At 35.2% G+C, this 20,159-nt stretch overlaps 1 protein-coding gene across 1 annotated transcript in view; it reads left to right on the plus strand.

The window, feature by feature from the left end:
- Nucleotides 1-20,159, plus strand: part of CFAP299 (cilia and flagella associated protein 299) — a 552,091-nt gene that overhangs the window by 201,476 nt on the left and 330,456 nt on the right. The window contains exon 3 of the mRNA XM_032400620.1: nt 7,115-7,205. Within this exon, the coding sequence (XP_032256511.1) occupies nt 7,115-7,205 (91 nt within the window). The remainder of the gene's footprint in view (nt 1-7,114; nt 7,206-20,159) is intronic.

Consider the following 20,159-nt stretch of genomic DNA (forward strand, 5'->3'; position numbering starts at 1 on the left):
TGGGTATTAAAGAGGGCACGTACTGAATGGAGCACTGGGTGTTATACACAAACAATGAATCATGGAACACTATATCAAAAACTAATGATGTAATGTGTGGTGACTAACATAACATAATAAAATAAAAAAAAAATTTTAAAAATCCATTTGAGAAAAGCAAATAACCAAGAATATCCACACAAAAAAAATCACAACACCCCTGAAAAAGAATCAACAATGAGAGGGGCTAGTTTTACCAGATATTAAAACCGGATAATGTGGTACTGATACACAAATAGACAAAGCAATGAAACAAAATAGAAAACAGAAAACACAGAAATAGACCCAAGTATATATGGAAAGACATCATCTCAAATCAATGGAAAAAACAAAGATTGATTTTTAAATAATTGGTGTTGAGATAACTGAATAGCCAAATAGAAAAAGTTGAAATAAGATCAATTTATCACACAGTACATCAGGGTAAATGCCAAGGAATTAGAGACATAAATGTTAAAACAAATTAATAAATAAAAAGGAAAACTTCCAAGTTCTAGAAGAAAATATGGATGGATTCCTCTATAACTGGTGATTCAAAATCCATTGTAACAGAATGATTTGTAACACTTATAAAGTATTTTAATGACATAAAAATGAAACATTTTCTTGGTAAAATGCACCATAAGCAAAGTAGAATGACAAATGAAAAGGTGGGGAAAATATTTGCAACTTACATCACAGAGAAGAGCTAAAATTCGTCATGTTTAAAGAAGAAAAAAGAGAAGAAAGAGGCTAACGATACTATAGAAAAATGAGGTATCAACATAGAGTTTAAAGAAAAAGAAGTGCAAATGGTCTCTCTATATATGAAAATAAGTTCACTTTTGTTTATAATAAGACAAATACACAATTGTGCTGAGTTTCTCATGTACTAGACCAGCAAAAATCTAAAAGCTTTAGAGCATACTTTGTTAATGAGGCTGTGCAGAAACTGGCACTATTATAAATTGTAGGGAGGACTGCAGAAGACCCCAGCCCCACTGAAGGAGAATTTAGATTACTAAATTTTACCAAATTTTAACTAAATAAAATATTCATGTACTCTTTGACCAGCAATCTACCTCTAGGAATTTATCCCCAAAATATAGTGGCAAAACCATGAAAATGACCTTTACACAAAGCTAAACACTGAAGCAGTATTTATCATAGCAAATAACAGGAAGCAAACCAATGACCATCAGTAGCTAAGTGACTAAACTGTGATATATTCCTATAGTGGAGTACCATGCAACTAAAAAAAGTAGTGAAAATGTCTCTTAATAGTATGGTATAATTCCCTGAATATAATGCTAAATGAAAAAGCAAGTTTGAGGAAAATATGTATAGGAGGCTACTATTTACATAAGTAAGTTACCTAGCTAGCTAGCTAGCTAGATAACAAATAGATATACTTGTATTAAAAATAGTAACAGTTAATAAAGCAATTTAAGGATATTTTTAAAAAATGATGCTCTATGAAGGGAAAGAAAAGAGAGAGAGAGACAAACCAAGAAACACTCTTAACTGTAGAGAACAAACTGATGGTCACCAGAGGGGAGGTGGGTGGGGATGGGTGAAATAGGTGATGGGGATTAAGGAGTACATTTGTGATGGTCACTGGCTGATGTATGGAAGTGTTAAATCAATATATTTTACATCTGAAACTAATATAACACTGTATGTTAACTAACTGGAATTAAAAATAAAGTGATGCTCTATATAGAAGGGAGAGAATGGAATAGGGTAGATGGAACTGGGGGAGATGAAAACTAGACTTTTCTAAATTTCTAAATTATAGATTTTATTTTAGAATTCTATGCATATTTTCATATAACTATAAGGCAAAATTTGAAATATCTTTCAAATTGAAATAAAATCAACAAATGAACCTAATTGTATATCTAGCTGGTATCATAGCATAAAGAAAGAACTTTTACCAAGTGAAATGCTTTAAAGCACAGTAATCTGGCCATTCATCCCTAGAGGTATATAAGCTAAGGAGAAAAAGATCTGCAAAAAGTCTTAAAGTGTTTTCAATAAGCATATTGGTGTCGCTAATATTGGCAATTTTATTTTGAGACTATATTTGTGATAAAACAAATGAGTTATTATGTTGGTGTTTTTGAACCTCAAGATTTTTGGTTTGGGTGAAAGATTGTGGTGGTGATGAGAATACATCTTATATAGAGAGTGTAGGTAACTGAGGGTCCCTTTAGATGCTGCTCTTTGAAACCTGTTGTACATTTGCACCAAGGCCACACCTCCCAAAGGCTGCTCCCCGTCAATGACTGAGTGTGACAGGGACATTAAGGTGGACCTGTGTATCTTTATTGGCTGACTTTGGTTCAAGGACATGGCTTTGCTGAACCTTCCTTAGATGGCACCGAAGTCTGGGATGCTTCCATCCACCCGCCTCTTGCCTCCCGTGTCTGTCTCTGATTTTAATGTTGCCTCATCTTTTCTAAACTCTCCTTGTCACTAGAGGTCAGACTTAACCTCTTAATACTGCCAGTTTTATTAAAGGAATAACAGGGCTTTATACAGAGGGGGTAATGCAGCAAGCCTTCCCAACAGTCTTCTTCAGGTATCTTTCTCCCCAGCGTCTCATACTGATACATCTCTTCTTCCCTACAGCCCTCCCCTCATCGTTATATTCTTCTGCTCTGAGCCCACCACCCTCATGTGTGACAGTCCCTGCCATCTTGTGTAGTTGTTGAGAAATGCAGAATGGGCTTCTGTTTTGACTGCTCTTTGCTGGTGAGAAGCTGCCCCCTAGAATTCCATTATGTCAAATTCTTCACCTCCTTAGATGGAATCTTTCAAATACATGAACTAGAGACACACACATAGAGATTAGGCATGTACAGCCTAAAGATGCTAAGCCTGAAGGCCTTCACCTTTCTAAAGCCTATTTTTGCTCAGTGTTCTGTGGAGCGATGAGGCTGATTCCCACAGGCAGAGAGGAGTCTGGAGGCAGGCATATCAAAAAAAAGCTTGCTTTCTTTGCTTTCTATTTTCTCATTGGCTTTCACTATACAACCAGAAGATCAGGAAGTCTATTTCAAATCAGGTAAAAGATTTAGATACCTCCCAGAAGAGAGTAATAAAGTTATATTTGAACGTGTTTTCAGAATAAAATCACATTTAGAGACTAAGAACGTTTATTTCCTCTCTAAGCAACCTTTTTTTTTTTTTTGGTCCCCCTTGAAATGTGAGAACATCTTAATCTACCATGTTTAGGAATTAACTAGAGAAATTTTCCAGATGTACCAAAAAAGAGGAGTTCAGGGACACTTTCTCAGACAGAAGCCAGGCCATTTTGTCCCTTCAAAGAAAGGCACAGCTTTCTATCCAGGGGGGAGTAGAGTTTGACTGATGGAAGATACCATAGATTTCAGGACTCCCACTTGGGTTTTCTTCAAAATAGAAGATGAAAAAGAACAGCTGTCTAGTGTATATCTTAGTGCTTCTTGTCTTTCTTCTGTGTGCTTCAAACAGTTGAAGCTTCTTCCCAGGGATGCTGATAGCTTTACTGTACATTTGGTAATTTATAAACTCTCACATAGAAAAGGGGCAGAGGGGGGCGGGAAGTGGTGTCATTTATCTTGATGAAAATTTGATTCTCATTCCTCCCTACCAATAAATGAATTTCATTTCTCAAGAAGTCTTTTTCCTTTCTGAAAGTGATTAGAATACAAATTGATGACCTCCTGGAAATTCCATGGAAATAACAGTATATAGTGTAAAAATTCCTAAACCATAAATCTTTCTAAATATAATCCTGATCGATCTAACTCCTAAGGAACATTGTTCCAATTAAATTAAAAAAAAAAAAAAGAAAGGAAGGAAGGAAGAAAAAAAGCCACTAAGAATAGTTTACAAGAAAATACAAGAGAGTAAAAAACCACACATTGGATTTAGTTCCACTATTTTTCCCACTTAGATCTTTAAAAAACAATCCCTTAGATATTAAAGATAGATTCTCCTGTTGAATTAATGCTCAAAGGAAAGGACTTGAAATTGTTCACTGGTTGCTTTTATTCCTTCTATACAATTTTTGGTATCCATGTAGCTTTTGGAGGACATACAATTTAGGAAAAAAAACAAAAGTAATCAGAGAAATGGGTATTAAAAGCACAGTGAGATACTAGTACAAATATAGTGAGTTGCTTAAGAGAAGAGAGCGGTTACTAGAAGCAGATGGTGCTGGTACCCTGTCCTTGGACTTCCAGCCTCCAGATATGTGAGAAAATGAATTTCTATTGTTTAAGACACCCAATCTATGGTATTTTGTGATAGCACCCAGATTGATTATACAGAGCAAATATACAATAATAGACTGAAAGAAGGAATGTGAAGATGTTTACCAATGTTAGAGAAATTTATAAAACACTATTTGAGGAGAAGCAGGATTTTTTTCCCTCCTAATTTATGTAAAAAACAAAGCAAAAAAGGTGTTATATTGTCCTGGAGAAAATGTACAAGACAAGGCAACAGGTGTCCTACATCAAAGTACAATAGAAATATATCTCCCATATTTAATACTCAAATAAATTATCTAAAAATGCACACATTGTGATAAATAAAATCATATTTTTATCAAGTTTGCAGATAATTTTCCATTTTGGCCTCAAAAAAATAAAATTTTTATTATTTGAGACCACACAAATACATGCATATAGTTTTGTCAGTAAACTTATCCATGGAAAATAAAGCTATTTCTGAAAACTGCTTTTTCATAGATGTGTGCTTATTTCCTAAGAAGATAATATTGTAAAAGTTTTATAATAAACTTTTACTCATCCACTACATTTTACTATACTCTCCACTAAATTTTTCCAAAGTAAGTATACAAAAACATCATTTCAAAGTAATTGAGGCACAGAGAAGTTGAATTATATATTCAAACAAGTGCAGATGAATTGAATATAAATTCTAGAATTATTAAATGTAGGCTATACCAGATTTCACTGGCTAGAAATCAAACCTACCTCTGAACAAGTAGTTGATCAGAATTCTATTCTAGACTGGAGTGATGATTATGGCTGATTAGCTTTTCATAGAGGTTTCAAGACCACCAGCCTCTGATAACTCCTAGGGGCACCTCCTGATGAAGGTTGCATTCCTCACTGTACCCCCACTCCTGTTACTTTAAGTTTCCTCTTCCCAGTGAATTCTCATTGTTTTCTGTAAAAGTACTATTGCATCAAATGCTGTTTTGATATATTGTGAGGCTTCAGTATAGTAAAATAATGCCTTGGGGTTAGTGATATTTAAGTTAAAAACCGAATGCCAACTGATTATCATCAAGTTCATCCCTAAAGTGGAAATAAGCATGTCCTCCCTTAGGGCTTGATTTGAAGATAATTGAAAGTATTTGCAAAATACCTAGTATAGAGACTAGTACAAAGACTGCCCAATAGATAAAAAAAGTGTTGCTATTAAGACCAATTTAATCTCAAATTTGATTTAGTGTTTATTTAGAAACTGCTTATTAGAACACATCTCAATGATTATTCAAACCTTGCCTATTAGAAAACTAATTTTACATTTAAAATTCTGAGATGATTAATAACTCGTAAATATTTACTGAAAGACTGTAATCTTTAAAATAAGTGACCTCTTAAGAAAATAACTCATGGATATATTTCTATTTTAACAGTTTTCCATTATTTCTCTTTCATTATTTACTCTCTTCGAGTGTTAATCTAGTAATATAAATATGTGTGATGACACAAACAACATAATTAAATCATAAAACCAGAAGTCTAATTGTTAAGGATTAAGAATATATTTATACTCATTCATGTAGGATTATATAAATGCCTTTAGCTAATGATTAAACATGATTGGTAAAAATTAACTCATCCATATAACTTTTACCCCATTTTGAAAGTGTAGTGGAGTGTAAACAACAAAGATGGAGTATTTGCCTTTATAAAACTTATAACCCTAATATTTTGTAACAGACCTACTTCACTTCTTGAGGAAGTAACTCCTTTTGTGATATTTATTTAAGCAAGGTTTCTCAGGTCACTGACTGTTAAATTTAGTTAAGTAAGAGTAATGCATGTTAAAGATTTAAGAACTCCTTACCACACACTGCATTAACTTTCTTGCCCAATATTTCCCCTTGATGAGAAGTTTCCGGTTCTCAGATGTAACATGGTATAATAATTGATTATTTATATAACTTTTTGACTCTGCTGCATATAGCTTAGGAGTTCTAGACCTTATCCTCTCTGTTCCCAGTTTGTATAACAAAAATACTTTTATCTTTCTCATAGAGGTTATAGGAAATGATGTAAGTCTATGTGTATAAGACTTGAATAATAGTAAAAAAAAAGGAACAGTATGATCTTTAAAAAAAGGACAGTATGATATATTGTCAGTATAATAGTCATCTTCAGAACTTATTTTTTATTTTATAACCTCTCTTGAGTTCTTTTTTTTTTTAAGATTTTTTTTTAAGTCATCTCTATACCCAACAGGGGGCTGGAACTCACAACCCTGAGATCAAGAGTCTCATGCTTTACCAACTGAGCCAGGCAGGCACCCCGTATTCTTAATGTTTCTTTTTATCTAACAGAGATGACTCAACCTAGTTCTTTCCTTTTTTGCCTTTTTTATATCCTCATAGAGGTAAGATTAATGCTTTATGCCAGCAAGGGAATTGGCTTAGGTTTCTAGTATTTTAATTTTCTTATATTAAATAAATAAATTGTACTTAAATTATAAGCAATCTAAAATTATTGTGGGTAATGCGAGGTATAAATAAATTTGCATGCTGTGATAAAAAAATAAAACAGATGTGTAAATGAAATTAACTGTATCTGGCTTGAGTATTGACAGAGGCATGTATGATATTTATAGACATGATTCTAATTATTCATAAATACAGATTCTATAACTGTATAATAATTTGAGAAATTTAGTAAATTATAATAATTGTGTATGATTTATAATAATTGTATATATAGTTTTTGTGTTATAAGGACATTGTCATTTGGAATAAAGAAGTGTGGTTTGTGGCCCCTGAATGTTTTTGATATATTTGTTTTCTAATGTATTACAACTGAAGACCTGCTTTTTATAGGACATTAACAAGTGCTGGTAAAGACCTGCAAGATAATTTTCTGAAGGCTCTGGCAGTGAGAGAAGAAGACAATCGCAATGGAAAAGTGAGCGTGAGTACATTTCATCCAACAACTAAAAATGTATACATTAAAGGCACAGTTGGTATTAATAGTATATATATTTTTTAAATTTTATTTATTTATTTGACAGAGAGAGACACAAAGAGAGGGAACACAAGCAGGGGGAGTGGGAGAGGGAGAAGCAGGAGCTTCCTGTGGAGCAGGGAGCCCAATGTGGGGCTTGATCCCAGGACCCTGGGATCATGACCTGAGCCGAAGGCAGACCCTTAACGACTGAGCCACCCAGGTGTCCCAATGATATATGTTTTAATGTCTTCCCTGAGAAGTAATTCATGAGGGATATAATATGGTTCTTTGTCTTATATATTATACAAAGTATGTAGAAAAAAATTTTATTCCCACTTACATCTGTAAAAGTACTCACATGGTGAAAAAAAGGATTCCATACATCTATTGTAGAGAAAATGCATTGGTAGACTGGTTGTCATCTTCAATGTTGTGCTAGTATTATGTTGAAAGTTGCTGCTTCTTTTCAGCTCAGCCTCCTAGTACACTCTTCTAAGTCACATCATCCACTGACCCCCAAGTTTTGCCCTGTGCCTACCTGATTTCATGGTACCTTCAGAAGATAGTCCTGTAGTTTGCCTTGTAATCCTACCTTGGGAGATGTGATAGAAACCACATAAAGGAGAGACATAATTTTTAATCAACCAAGGAGAATATGGTCTTGCTTTATTAAAATGTGTGCTAAATCAAATATGTAGGTTTTTTTTGTTTGTTTGTTTTAAGATTTTATTTATTTATTTGACAGACACAGCGAGAGAGGGAACACAAGCAGGGGCAGTGGGAGAGGGGGAAGCAGGCTTCCCGCTGAGCAGGGAGCCCAATGCGGGGCTCGATCCCAGGACCCTGGGATCATGACCTGAGCCGAAGGCAGGCGCTTAATGACTGAGCCACCCAGGCGCCCCAAATATGTAGTTTTTAATGTTATTTGGAATACATATTTACTTTTACCTTTTGTTAATATAATATTAGTGGTAACAGTCTTCTGTAGGTTTTTAAATGTTCCAAGTCATGGATAAAAAAAGGGCAAATACTCATGCTCAAACTGTAATAAGTTTCTTACAGAAAAATAATCAGAAGTAGTGTGATGAAAAATTTAAAACAGCAACAGAAAAATATGTGTATAAGGAGGTCTATTTTACCAAAGTTTTCTCAAAAAATAGTTGGAATTTTTCTATCAGGGCTCTTGGAAATTTCACATGCAGACAAAATCCTCAATATACTTCATAGAGAGAAAAATTCATACTTTGGTTAGATAATTTAATAGAATTAACCTGGACTTGAAATCAGGGAAACCTTCTTGGAGGAGGTGGACAAGTGAGATTAAAGAAGTGAAGTTGGAAATATGGATAGTGACTAGACTCTGGAAGGCCTTCTAAATTACAACAGGAAAGTTTGAAATTTATCTTACTCTTAATAGAAAGAGCAGCTAAAAAAGTGGAAAGAAAGGCAAAAAAATGGGATGTCACAGGAATCCATGATAAGGACGTCAAGGAAGGAACAAATGATCATTAGTGATCAAACAAGATAAGGATTAAGAAAGCATTCATATAAATTTAAAAATATACTTGACAAGAACAAATTCCATCTATATTAAGAATGGAAATTTGATTCCATAAGGTTGAAAAAATGGCCCATGATTCCACAGTAGAACCAACAAACACAAATAGCTTTAGAGACCCTGAACCCACATTTTTAACCACAGTGGTATACTTCCTCTCAAAAATATCTTTTTAAGTCTTTCTCTCCTGTTGGTATTTCCTTTAACAATGAGTGCATTTACTCAGATAGAAGCATGTCAGTTACTGTAGACTCCCTACTCTCTCTCACTTACGTTGAATGAACCACTAATTTCTCCTAAATGTAAATCAAATTACTTCACTTTTCACCATCTCAACTATCATTTTTTTTAAATTATATTTTATTATGTTAGTCACCTTTCATTACATCATTAGTTTTTGATGTAGTGTTCCTTGATTCATTGTTTGCATATTTACTTTGATTCAAACTACCATTATATCTTAAGGAAATTACTATAATAGTCTCCTAAATGATATACCTATGTATTTTCTTACCCAGCTCCCATCCACTTGCCAATCACTGAGTATATTTTCTTGTGCACCTGCTCATGCCTGGAACTGTTTTAGTCCCTGGGACACTGGGGTACTTCAGAATCCAGGATCTTAAAGGGTTTATATTTTAGAGAGGGAGATAAGAAGTAAGCACAATAAAAGTGGAAAAATTAAATGTGTCTCTGGATAGGTACTATGGAGAACATAAAAGTAGAAAATCGAGTAGAAAGAGATTGAATAGAGTGGTTGGTTGATTTAGCTAAGGTATACAGGAAAATCACTTCGAAGAGGTGACATCTGTTGGGACTTCAGTGACATGAAGAAGGTAGCCACAGAATTTGAAGGGAGAGACACCCCAAATAGAAAAGGATTTGAGAGAGAGAGAGACATCCCAAGGAAAGGGAACAGCCTATTAAAAGCTCCTGAGATAATAGCAGTCGTGACATATTCAAGAGAAGGTAAGAAGACCAGAATGGCGGGAATATATTTACTGAAAGGGATTATAGAGACAGGTGAAATCAGAGAGGAAATCAGCAGCTGGATCATAGAGACTTTAAGGAATTTTGATTTTATTCTTTAATTTTAATTTTTATATTCTTCTGTTTTTAAACTAGAAGGTCAATGGGCGACTTAAATAGAGAAGTGACCTAATCTTGTTTACACTTTAGAAAGATTGATCTCACTGCTGCTGTGCAGGGTAGAAGATGTGGGAAGGAGGCCTAGAGAGAGGCAAAGAGGTAAGATAGGGAGCTTTTATAATCAACCAGCAAGAGACGAAACTCTTACAACAGGGTGGTACTAGTAGAGATGGAGGGAAGTTACTGAATCGTGTCTGTGTTTTGGAGGCAGAACAGATAGGACTCATTGATGTATTTGGTGTGGAATATTAAAAAAGGAAAGTAGGGTGACTACTCAGGTTTTGGCTTGAACAAGTGGTAGATGTCAGTGATAGTCACTGTAACAAGAGAACGCCTGAGGAATGCTGATTTCGGGCATCAATAATGAAATTGTTCTGTGTTGGCAGTATTAATTTTGTGACACCTATTAGATACTCAAGCAGAGAAGTTGATTGTCTTTTACATATATTGCTTTGGAACTTAGGGGAGAAGTCTTGGTTAGAATATAAATCTGAAAGATACCAATACCTAAATGGTATATAAAGTCACGGACTTGCAAATATTTATTAGGTAGAGAGTGTAGGTAAAAAGAGTGAAGTCCTATGACAGGTCTTTAGGGTATCCCAACATTTAGAGATCTGGAATGTGTGAAAGAGCCAGCAACTAATACTGAAAGTAGCAAGTAAGAGAAAAGTCAGGCGGGAGCCATGCTGCAAACATGGAAGAAGAAACAATTTCAAAGGAAAGAATGCTCACCATGTCAAATGCTGTTGAGAGGTTAAATAAGATGATGCATTAGTTACCCCCCCTCCCCTGGCTGCAATAACAAATTACTACAAATTGGGGGCTTAAAACAACAGAAACTTATTTTCTCACAGTTCTGGAGGCCAGAAGTCTGAAATCAGAATGTTGGCAGAACCGGGTTCTCTCTAAAGGATCTACAGGAGAATCTCTTTTATGCCTTTCCCTTAGCTTCTGGTGTTTCTGGAAATCACTGGTGTTCTTTGGTTTATAGACATACCACTCTAATCTGTGCCTCCATCATCACATGGATTCTCCCTCTGTACCTGTGTTTCTGTCTTCTGTTCTTATAACACCACCAATCATATTGGATCCTCCTCCCACCTGAGTATGGCCTAATCTTAGGTTTTATTACATCTACAAAGGACTTATTTCCAAATAAGGTCATAGTCATAGGTACCAAAGGTTAAATCCTCAACATATCTTTTGGGGAGGGGCATAATTCAACCCACAACAAATGGTAAAAAGTTTGACATTGTTTTTGGGTAGGTAAATGGCATTGTTACTTGGTGAGGGCTGTTTCAATGAGGGGTATGGGCAAATGTCTCATTGGAGTAGGTAGAAAAAGGAAAAAAATGTATGTAAATGAAAATGAAGAAAAACAACTGTTTTTTGAGGATTTTTACAGTGAAGGGTAGTGTAGACATTGAGTGACAGCTGGAGCACTAGGGACTGGAGCCCAGGAAGTTTGTTTTGTTGTGTTTTAATTTAAGATGGATAAAGTTAACCCATGTTTTATGTTAATGGGAATGATCAAGTAAGTACAGAGAGGGGTATTGATGGTATAGGGTAGAAAGGAAATAATTGCTGGGAAGAAGTCCTTAAAAGGAAGATGGAATGCAGAATACTAGGAAAGGGTTTGCCCTTGAGAAGGGCAGAAGCCACCCTTAAAGTTATAGCAAGAGGAAAGAAAGAGTTTGTAGGCACGTCTGCTAAGTAGGTTGGTGAATTTGGGTTTGGGATGATGAGAGAGCTCTGCTATGAATGTATCTATTTTCTCTGCATTGTTGTTCTGAATGATCTTTAAATACATCATTATGAATTTGTTTTTTTCCCTAGAAAAGGTCCTAAACTTAACTTTTATTGAGTGTACTAAATAGTTAACATTAAATGTTGGATGGGTGGTCACTGATTTGGAAACTGGAATCTTGTCAGACTTATAGCTTTGCTGACTCTGAAAATAACATGGTCATTCATTTATTTGGGCCTTTGAATTTGTGATATTATAATCAGCAGAATACATATCATTGTATCAAGGGTGGCATTTAAGGTTTACTTTTCTGTTTTCTATTCTGGTCTTAAAGCAGACTCCAAATGGTTTTATAGAAAACTATAAGAGAATAAACATATTTTAGACAGATCTAATTATGAGGATCATAAGCTCACTTAAAAGCCATTTAGTAAATGGATACACTTTTTTAAAAGTAGCCCTATAAAGTATACAATATTCATGAGATTTGAATTTATATTAATTTGCTGTCAACAGAAATTATATGTGAACTTTATGAGGTCTGAACTCTCCAAGGGAAATGACTATTTCCTAAGTATTAGCATTTCTCTACATAGTGAGTGCAAAATAAATGGAGAACTTCAACCCAGAGGCTCATTTGCTACTCTTTTTGTTTCATCTTAATGAAAGTACATGCTGGAAAAATTATGATATAGTTTTAGAACTGACATAGTTGATCTGCATGGCCTAATAAGGCTTGAAGGACTAATTCCATAGCAATTTTCCTAGGTAATTTTCTTTAAATGTAACTAGGAAATTAGAAGAAGATTGGATTTACTTTCCCACATGCACAACTTTTTATTTTATTTTTAAGTTGGGTGATCCCAGGTTTCAAATGCTGTTTAGTGTAATTGAATCTTGTTCTGGGTGTCCTCTTTCTCCCTCTGGTCAACTAATTGCAAATTGATTTACTAGGTTTCTCCGTTTAGGCCTTGAATTTACTCTGCCAAAGAGCCTAGAGCTTGGGAAAACAGCACTCCTGTCTGTCTCCACTTCCCAGTGGGCCCCCACCCCAATACTTCAGTGCTCAACTTATAGGATTACTTGCTTATTATATGCACCATTTCTACAAACCTGCTGCTTAAGCATGTAGTCTCAGGGCTGTGCCCTGGGAGGGAACAGGGTTTTATGACAATTGAAAGTTTATAGATATTGTTTAGATAAATCCTTTTTTCAAAAAAGCTTGTATTAAGCTGGAAGTGACTTGATTTAATTCAAGAATCAGTATTATTTTATGAATGCCTCTGAATTTCATACATAATATATACTTCATATAAGTGTATGTATAATACATGTGTATGTATATATACATATATACACACTTATATAAGCATATTATACAAAAACACATTCCTTTCTTTACATTTTTCCCAAAATACTCATTTTAAGTTACTATGATGTTCTATGCACTTAGTTTAGACAAAACATTGAGACTTATGTGCAATACATGTATAAAAATGTTAAAAGGATTTTTATTAATTGTGTAGTGCTTCATATGACAGATAGGATGAGTATGTTTTCCTGCTAATATAACTAATTTTATTTTAAATGTGTACCATGCATGTATGATTCATATATTTCAGATTTAAAGATTCTTTAAAAACTAAAATGATTAACCATTTCCTTCTCAGTTATAAGCAGATTTATTGTTTCCTGAGAAAGTGTATTTTTCTGATTGCTTATGTTGTGAAGCTTTTAACACCACCACCACAGTGAGGCATTCATTAAGTGTATGTTTATGACAAGTGCTTGGGAAAAAATTAAGCAAGTGTGGCTCTAGATATCCAGAAACTCAGAGGCAAATCACATTGATGTGTAGGTGGACATAGAAAATTAACGGATTTTTCGTGAAGTCTTTTGGTTTTTCTATATATAGTGTCATGATCTGTGTAAATAGTGAAGTGTTACTTCTTCCTTGCTAATTTGGATGCCTTTTATTTCTTTTTGTTGTCTGATTGCTGTGGCTAGGACTTCTAGTACTGTGTTAAATAAAAGTGGTAAGAGTGGACATCCCTGTCTCATTCTTGACCATAGAGGAAAAGCTCCCACACAGCCAAATGATCAATTAATCTTCTGCAAAGCAGGAAAGAATATCCAATAGGAAAAAGACAATCTCTTCAACAAATGGTGTTGAGAAAACTGGACAGCAACATGCAAAAGAATGAAACTGGACCACTTTCTCACACCATACACAAAAGTAAATTCAAAGGGGATTAAAGACCTAAATGTAAGACCTGAAACCATAAAATCCTAGAAGAGAACACAGGCAGTAACTTCTTTGACATCAGCCAGAGCAGTTTCTTTCCAGATATATCTCTCAATGCAAGGGAAACAAAAGCAAAAATAAACTATTGGGACTACATCAAAATTAAAAGCTTCTGTATTGTGAAGGAAACAATCAAACAAAACTAAAGGCAACCTATGGAATGGGAGAGGATATTTGCAAACGACATATCTGATAAAGGGTTAGTATCCACAATATGGAAAGAATTTCTAAAACTCAACACCCCCAAAATGAATAATTTAAAAATGGGCAGAAGACATGAATAGACATTTTTCCAAAGAAGACATCCAAATGGCCAACAGACACATGAAAAAGTGTTCAATATCGCTCGGCATCAGGGAAATCCAAATCAAAACCTCAATGAGATACCACCTCACACTAGTCAGAATGGCTAAAATTAACAAGTCAGGAAATGACAGATGTTGGCGGGGATGCGGAGAAGGGGGAACCCTCCTACACTGTTGGTGGGAATGCAAGCTGGTGCAGCCACTCTGGAAAACAGTATGGAGGTTCCTCAAAAAGTTGAAAATAGAGCTACCATATGATCCAGCAATTGCACTACTGGGTATTTACCCCAAAGATACAAAAGTAGGGACCCGAAAGGCTACGTGCACCCCGATGTTTATAGCAGCAATGTCCACAATAGCCAAACTGTGGAAAGAGCCAAGATGTCCATCAACAGATGAATGGATAAAGAAGATGTGGTATATATATACAATGGAATATTATGCAGCCATCAAAAGGAATAAGATCTTGCCATTTGCAACGACGTGGATGGAACTGGAGGGTATTATGCTGAGCGAAATAAGTCAAACAGAGAAAGACATGTATCATATGACCTCACTGATATGAGGAATTCTTAATCTCAGGAAACAAACTGAGGGTTGCTGGAGTGGGGGGTGGGGTGGGAGGGATGGGGTGACTGGGTGATGGACACTGGGGAGGGTGTGTGTTCTGGTAAGTGCTGTGAATTGTGCAAGACTGTTGAATCTCAGATCTGTACCTCTGAAACAAATAATGCAATATATGTTAAGAAAGAAAAAAAGAAGAAGAAGAATGTAGCAGGAGGGGAAGAATGAAGGGGGGGAAATCGGAGGGGGAGAAGAACCATGAGAGACGATGGACTCTGAAAAACAAACTGAGGGTTCTAGAGGGGAGGGGGTTGGGAGGATGGGTTAGCCTGGTGATGGGTATTGAGGAGGGCACGTTCTGCATGGAGCACTGGGTGTTATGCACAAACAATGAATCATGGAACACTATATCTAAAACTAATGATGTAATGTATGGGGATTAACATAACAATAAAAAAATTAAAAAAAAAAAAAAAAAAAAAATAGAAAAGACAGGATAAATGGTGGAAAAAGATGGAGTTCAATAATTTTGGAGATAACTACAAACCATCTTATTCATTTTGATTTAGGAAAAGGGAGTTGAGTACTATTCTCGTGTTTCTACTTGGGGGATTCAATAGGGTGTGAGCAGTTGATGATAATTTTATTAATGGAAAGAGAAGTGTGATCCTAGCATTAGAAGATTTACTGTATTTCAGGGGCGCCTGGGTGGCTTAGTTGATAAGCGTCTGCCTTTGGCTCAGGTCATGATCCCAGGGTCCCAGGATCGAGCCCCCCCATTGGGCTCCCTGCTCAGCAGGAAGTCTGCTTCTCCCTCTCCCACTCCCCCTGCTTGTGTTTCCTCTCTCTCTGTGTCTCTCCCTCTGTCAAATAAATAAATATCTTTAAAAAAAAAAGATACTGCATTTCAGTGGATAAGAGCATAGAAGTTGGAGGTGGATAGTAACTACATTCAAGTTCTAGATTTACTGCTTACCCAGTATTAGAGATCACAAAAGGTCTCTGCCAAGTTTTCTAAGCCACAGTGCCCTGCTCTGTCATATAGGGCTTAAAAGAATACCCTCATCATAATATTGATTATTGAAAAGAAAATGGAGATTAGACACTTGGCACACTGCATGATACATGACAAGTATTTAACAAATGTGATTTCTGCAGTAAAAGAAAATTATAACATTGCTAAAGTTATAATAGTGAATAAAAAAGAAGTAGAAAATATGTAATAGTTTTCAAGGGTAGTATGGAATGGTTTTGAGTCTCTTTAGAAAAGATGGTTCAAAGGGTTCCTTAAGACATTCAGATACTTACAGATTTTATTAGGGATCTAAAGATTGTTGGTCATTACCAAGATACTATAGAAATCAGAATATTAAATGCTTTACGTTATTGATATTGTTTTATGTTATAGGAAACCACAGTCTATTTTATTAATTTTCTACTCTGCAAACCACTATGCCATTTGCCATAAACAAAGATAGAAAAGATATCGACCCTCCCAACACTGTTTCTAATGTAATAGGATTATGTAACTCTTTTAAGTGGCTAAGTGGCTGAGTAGGGATGGGTGGGGTGAGTTGTTCTTTTTCAGATTGGTAGTAAACTAAGAATCTTGGATTTATTGAATGGAAAAGACAAAAATAAAATATTCCCTTCCTAATCAGAGACTCATGAGGATTGTAATGAAAGGTCACATGCTGTTCCAGGCTGAGAAAACGGAACCTGTTGACACTTATTTTCCCACTGAATGTTGACTATGTAAACAGTTACATGGCTGACTAGTTTGGGCTTTGAAATATGCATTATTGAAGCTGGTATAAAAGCACTGCTTACAACTTTTCCTTCAGAGTCATTCAAAGAAACCACTGTACGTGGGTAAGGAAAACCTATGAATTAGGCAGTTCCTAATATACCCATTTCCTGTGTTGAAATCTCTATGAAACATAAGATTGCGTTGTATATGACCAGTAACATTGTGCTGACATGATCTTTTCCCTCCTTGCTATTTTCCAACTTCTATAAAATGTTCCCTTTCAAGAAAATGAAGGTATTATACAGATGTTTATTTCCTTTTTAATTGAATCCATGCCTGTCCATTAATAAACCCTTATGGAAATTATATGACTCATTCAATCATACCTTCATTTTAAACAAATTACATCAGTGTTTGGAAAATAAAATGCACATCAACTAACATTTTACTGAAAAAAGTATAGTTGAATAGATCTTTAATTTTTTATTTCCTAGATAAAAAATATAAACAGAGACAGTGAGAAATTCTGGAAAGAGTAGATGTTATGGCGCCATATTCATCTGAGTTTGATTCTTAGATTCCCCACTTATTACAAGCTAAACACAAGGTCTTCAACTCCACAGAGCATGATTTCCTACACATGATATAATCATTTTCATATAGCTGAGATATTTCTAGACTAAAATTATATAATGTTTAAGGCACAAATAAGCTAATACTTAGTAGGTGTTTAATAAAATATAAGGAATATGTGTTTTGTAAAAATAAAGGTAATATGTGTTATTTCAGGTTCACTAGAAGGAGAGCCTAAGGTGCAGATTTTAGTGGAAGTTGTTTGGTGAGAAAGTTCTCTCATGTGATACCTGTAAATGGCATGAGGGAAGCATGATAGTAGAGAAGAGAAAGGTAGGCAGAGACGTGATTTCAGTGGAAACCTAGCTTTAGTCTGATCACACACAGAGCTCTGGCGCATGAATTGTATTGGAGTTTGTTTTGCCTTGAGGCAAGGGGGAGGTGTGTTTTATACACACTCTCCTTCCCCCTTCCTGTCTCTATCAATTAATCATCAGCTGCCTCCAGGGTTGGGGGAGGAGGGAGTAAAGTGGCTCAGGTCAGCTAAGGGCAGTCCTTTTTTGAGGAGAGAACAGGTGTGAACCATTAGCCATTAACACCTGCAGCATCTGGAGCTGGGTGCACCAGTCTGGGAAAGGGGATCTAGGAGGGACACTGCCAACATGCACTGCAGATGCAAAAGGTTAGTTTTAGCCATTTTTGAAAGAAAAGAATGCTGCTCTCTCAATATGTAATCGTATATATGCCAAAAAATATTTTCATTTAAGGTATTTAAATTTATCAATCATTTTTGTATAAAGGTTTAATTACTTCTTTAGTGTCCCATTTCTAACATGAGAATGGATATTTGAATTAAAATAAAATGTATTTAACTGCAAAGGCATCTTCGTTTATAAACAGTCACAAGTCCAAACATGTTTTCAGGTCCAGAAATTTTGCATATATAATAAGCTTTCCCATTTAAATCTTATACTCATTAGTACATGATCCCACATATAATAGGTGCTATTTTGATGGATTGGCAGAATCAAGCCAGTGAATCTACTCATGATTCAGGAACCAGCATCATGTCAGAATGCATTCATGAAAGACATGTTTGTGAATATAATAATTGTGGTCATGGGAGTGCAGATACAGTTTATTACTTTCTAAACACTAAGCATTTTCAAATTTAGTGCAATCTTTTTTTTTAAGTTTTTAATTAAATTCCAGTTAGTTAACATACACTATAGTATTAGTTTCAGGTGTACAACATAGTGATTCAACACTTCCATACATCACCGGGTGCTCATCACATTAAGTGCCCTCCTTAATCCCTATCACCTCTTTAACCCATTCCCCACCCCCCACCTTCCTTCTGGTAACCATCAGTTCTCTGTAGTTAGAGTCTGTTTCTTGGTTGGCCTCTCCCTCTCTCTTTTTTTCCTCTTTACTCATTTGTTTGGTTTCTTAAGTTCCACATATGAGTGAAATCATATGGCATTTGTCTCTTTGAATGTTATTGGTTGCTTATGGAATAGGAAAAAGAAAATTGAGACAAGTCTCTAAAATTTGAAAAATGAATTGTTCGGTCATATTATGGAGTTATTATATTCCCAAAGGTCTATGCCAACAGGTGACCTTGGCTATTTGTCTAATGGTGAAATGTAGTAGGATTGTTTAGACATTAATAGAGGTATGAGTAACCTAAGAATGCATTGTTCCTATTCATAAGCAAAAATAAGGGTAAAAATGATAAGAGACCTGCTGATTTATTCACAGCAAATTCTCCAATAAAGTTTATGTGAACTTTTAAGTCCATACTCCCTTTAACTACCATTCTAAAATCCACAAAGTTCTGACAACCAAAGGATTTTTTCAAGTTTGGAATAGAGTAATTTGGCAGTGAAACCTGATCTGAAATGAGACTATAGATTTTATCTCATTCAGTGTGGCTGTCCCTTTGGTTCATTGCAGAAAAATTAATGTGTTTGGTTACTGGATGCTGTCCTAGGATTACCTGGGAATGCTGATTTATATATGTGTACCTACCATATTACCTTACCAAAATAAAAATATTCTGAGTTTTAAAACAATTCCAGCTCCAGAGTTTTCAGATAAAGTTGTGTGTGTGTGTGTATGTGTGTGTGTGTGTGTGTACATATATATAATATATGAAGTATTCATTAAGGCAAAATGAGCCATATAAGAAAACAAAACAAATTTTAATGGTTTAATATAATAAAAATTTATTGCTCTCTCACTTTAGCTCTGTTGCTTGTCCATGTTGAACTCACAGTAGGACTTTTTCTGTCTCATATACTTATTCAAGGACCTATATGGTAGATAAGACCTATTATCTTCATTACATAGCTTCTGAAAATGCTCTGGATATTGAGAATCGCTCAAGGAAGAGAGAGAAAAGAGAACCATTCAGAAGATTCTTTCTAGGCCAGGACTGGAAATCTGGTTTATAGTACTCTGTCCAGGGCTATATGGTCACACTTACTTGGGAAAACTGGAAAGTACAGTCCAGCTGAGTGCCAGGAGGAAAGCAGCGTGTGATTGATGAACACCAATTGGTCATGGTACCTGCCACATGTGTGTATGTGCACATTATATCATCGCTGTCATTGTCGCAAAGGATTTAGTTACAGAAAAATTATCTCATAATTAAGGCCATTAGTGATCTTTAGTTAGTGAGCCTGTTCCAATTTCTAAAAATAATGGGAAAACTGCAGAAAAAGAGTAATGGTGTGGAGACGAGTTATCCACCATATCATAACATATTAAAAAGCTACCCTTGTTAAGACAATATGGTACTGGAGCATGAATAGATAAATGCTCAACTGTACTAGTATCAGATAAATGAAAATTAAAATGAGTTTATTTTACATACACAAGATCAGAAAAAAATAAAATGACAGATCTTGCCAAATCCAAGTGAGGATGTGAAGAAGTAAGAAATCATGTTCATGATTCAAC

Source organism: Phoca vitulina, unplaced genomic scaffold (genome assembly GCF_004348235.1).
Source record: "Phoca vitulina isolate PV1807 unplaced genomic scaffold, GSC_HSeal_1.0 scaffold3, whole genome shotgun sequence".
Lineage (NCBI taxonomy): Eukaryota > Metazoa > Chordata > Mammalia > Carnivora > Phocidae > Phoca > Phoca vitulina.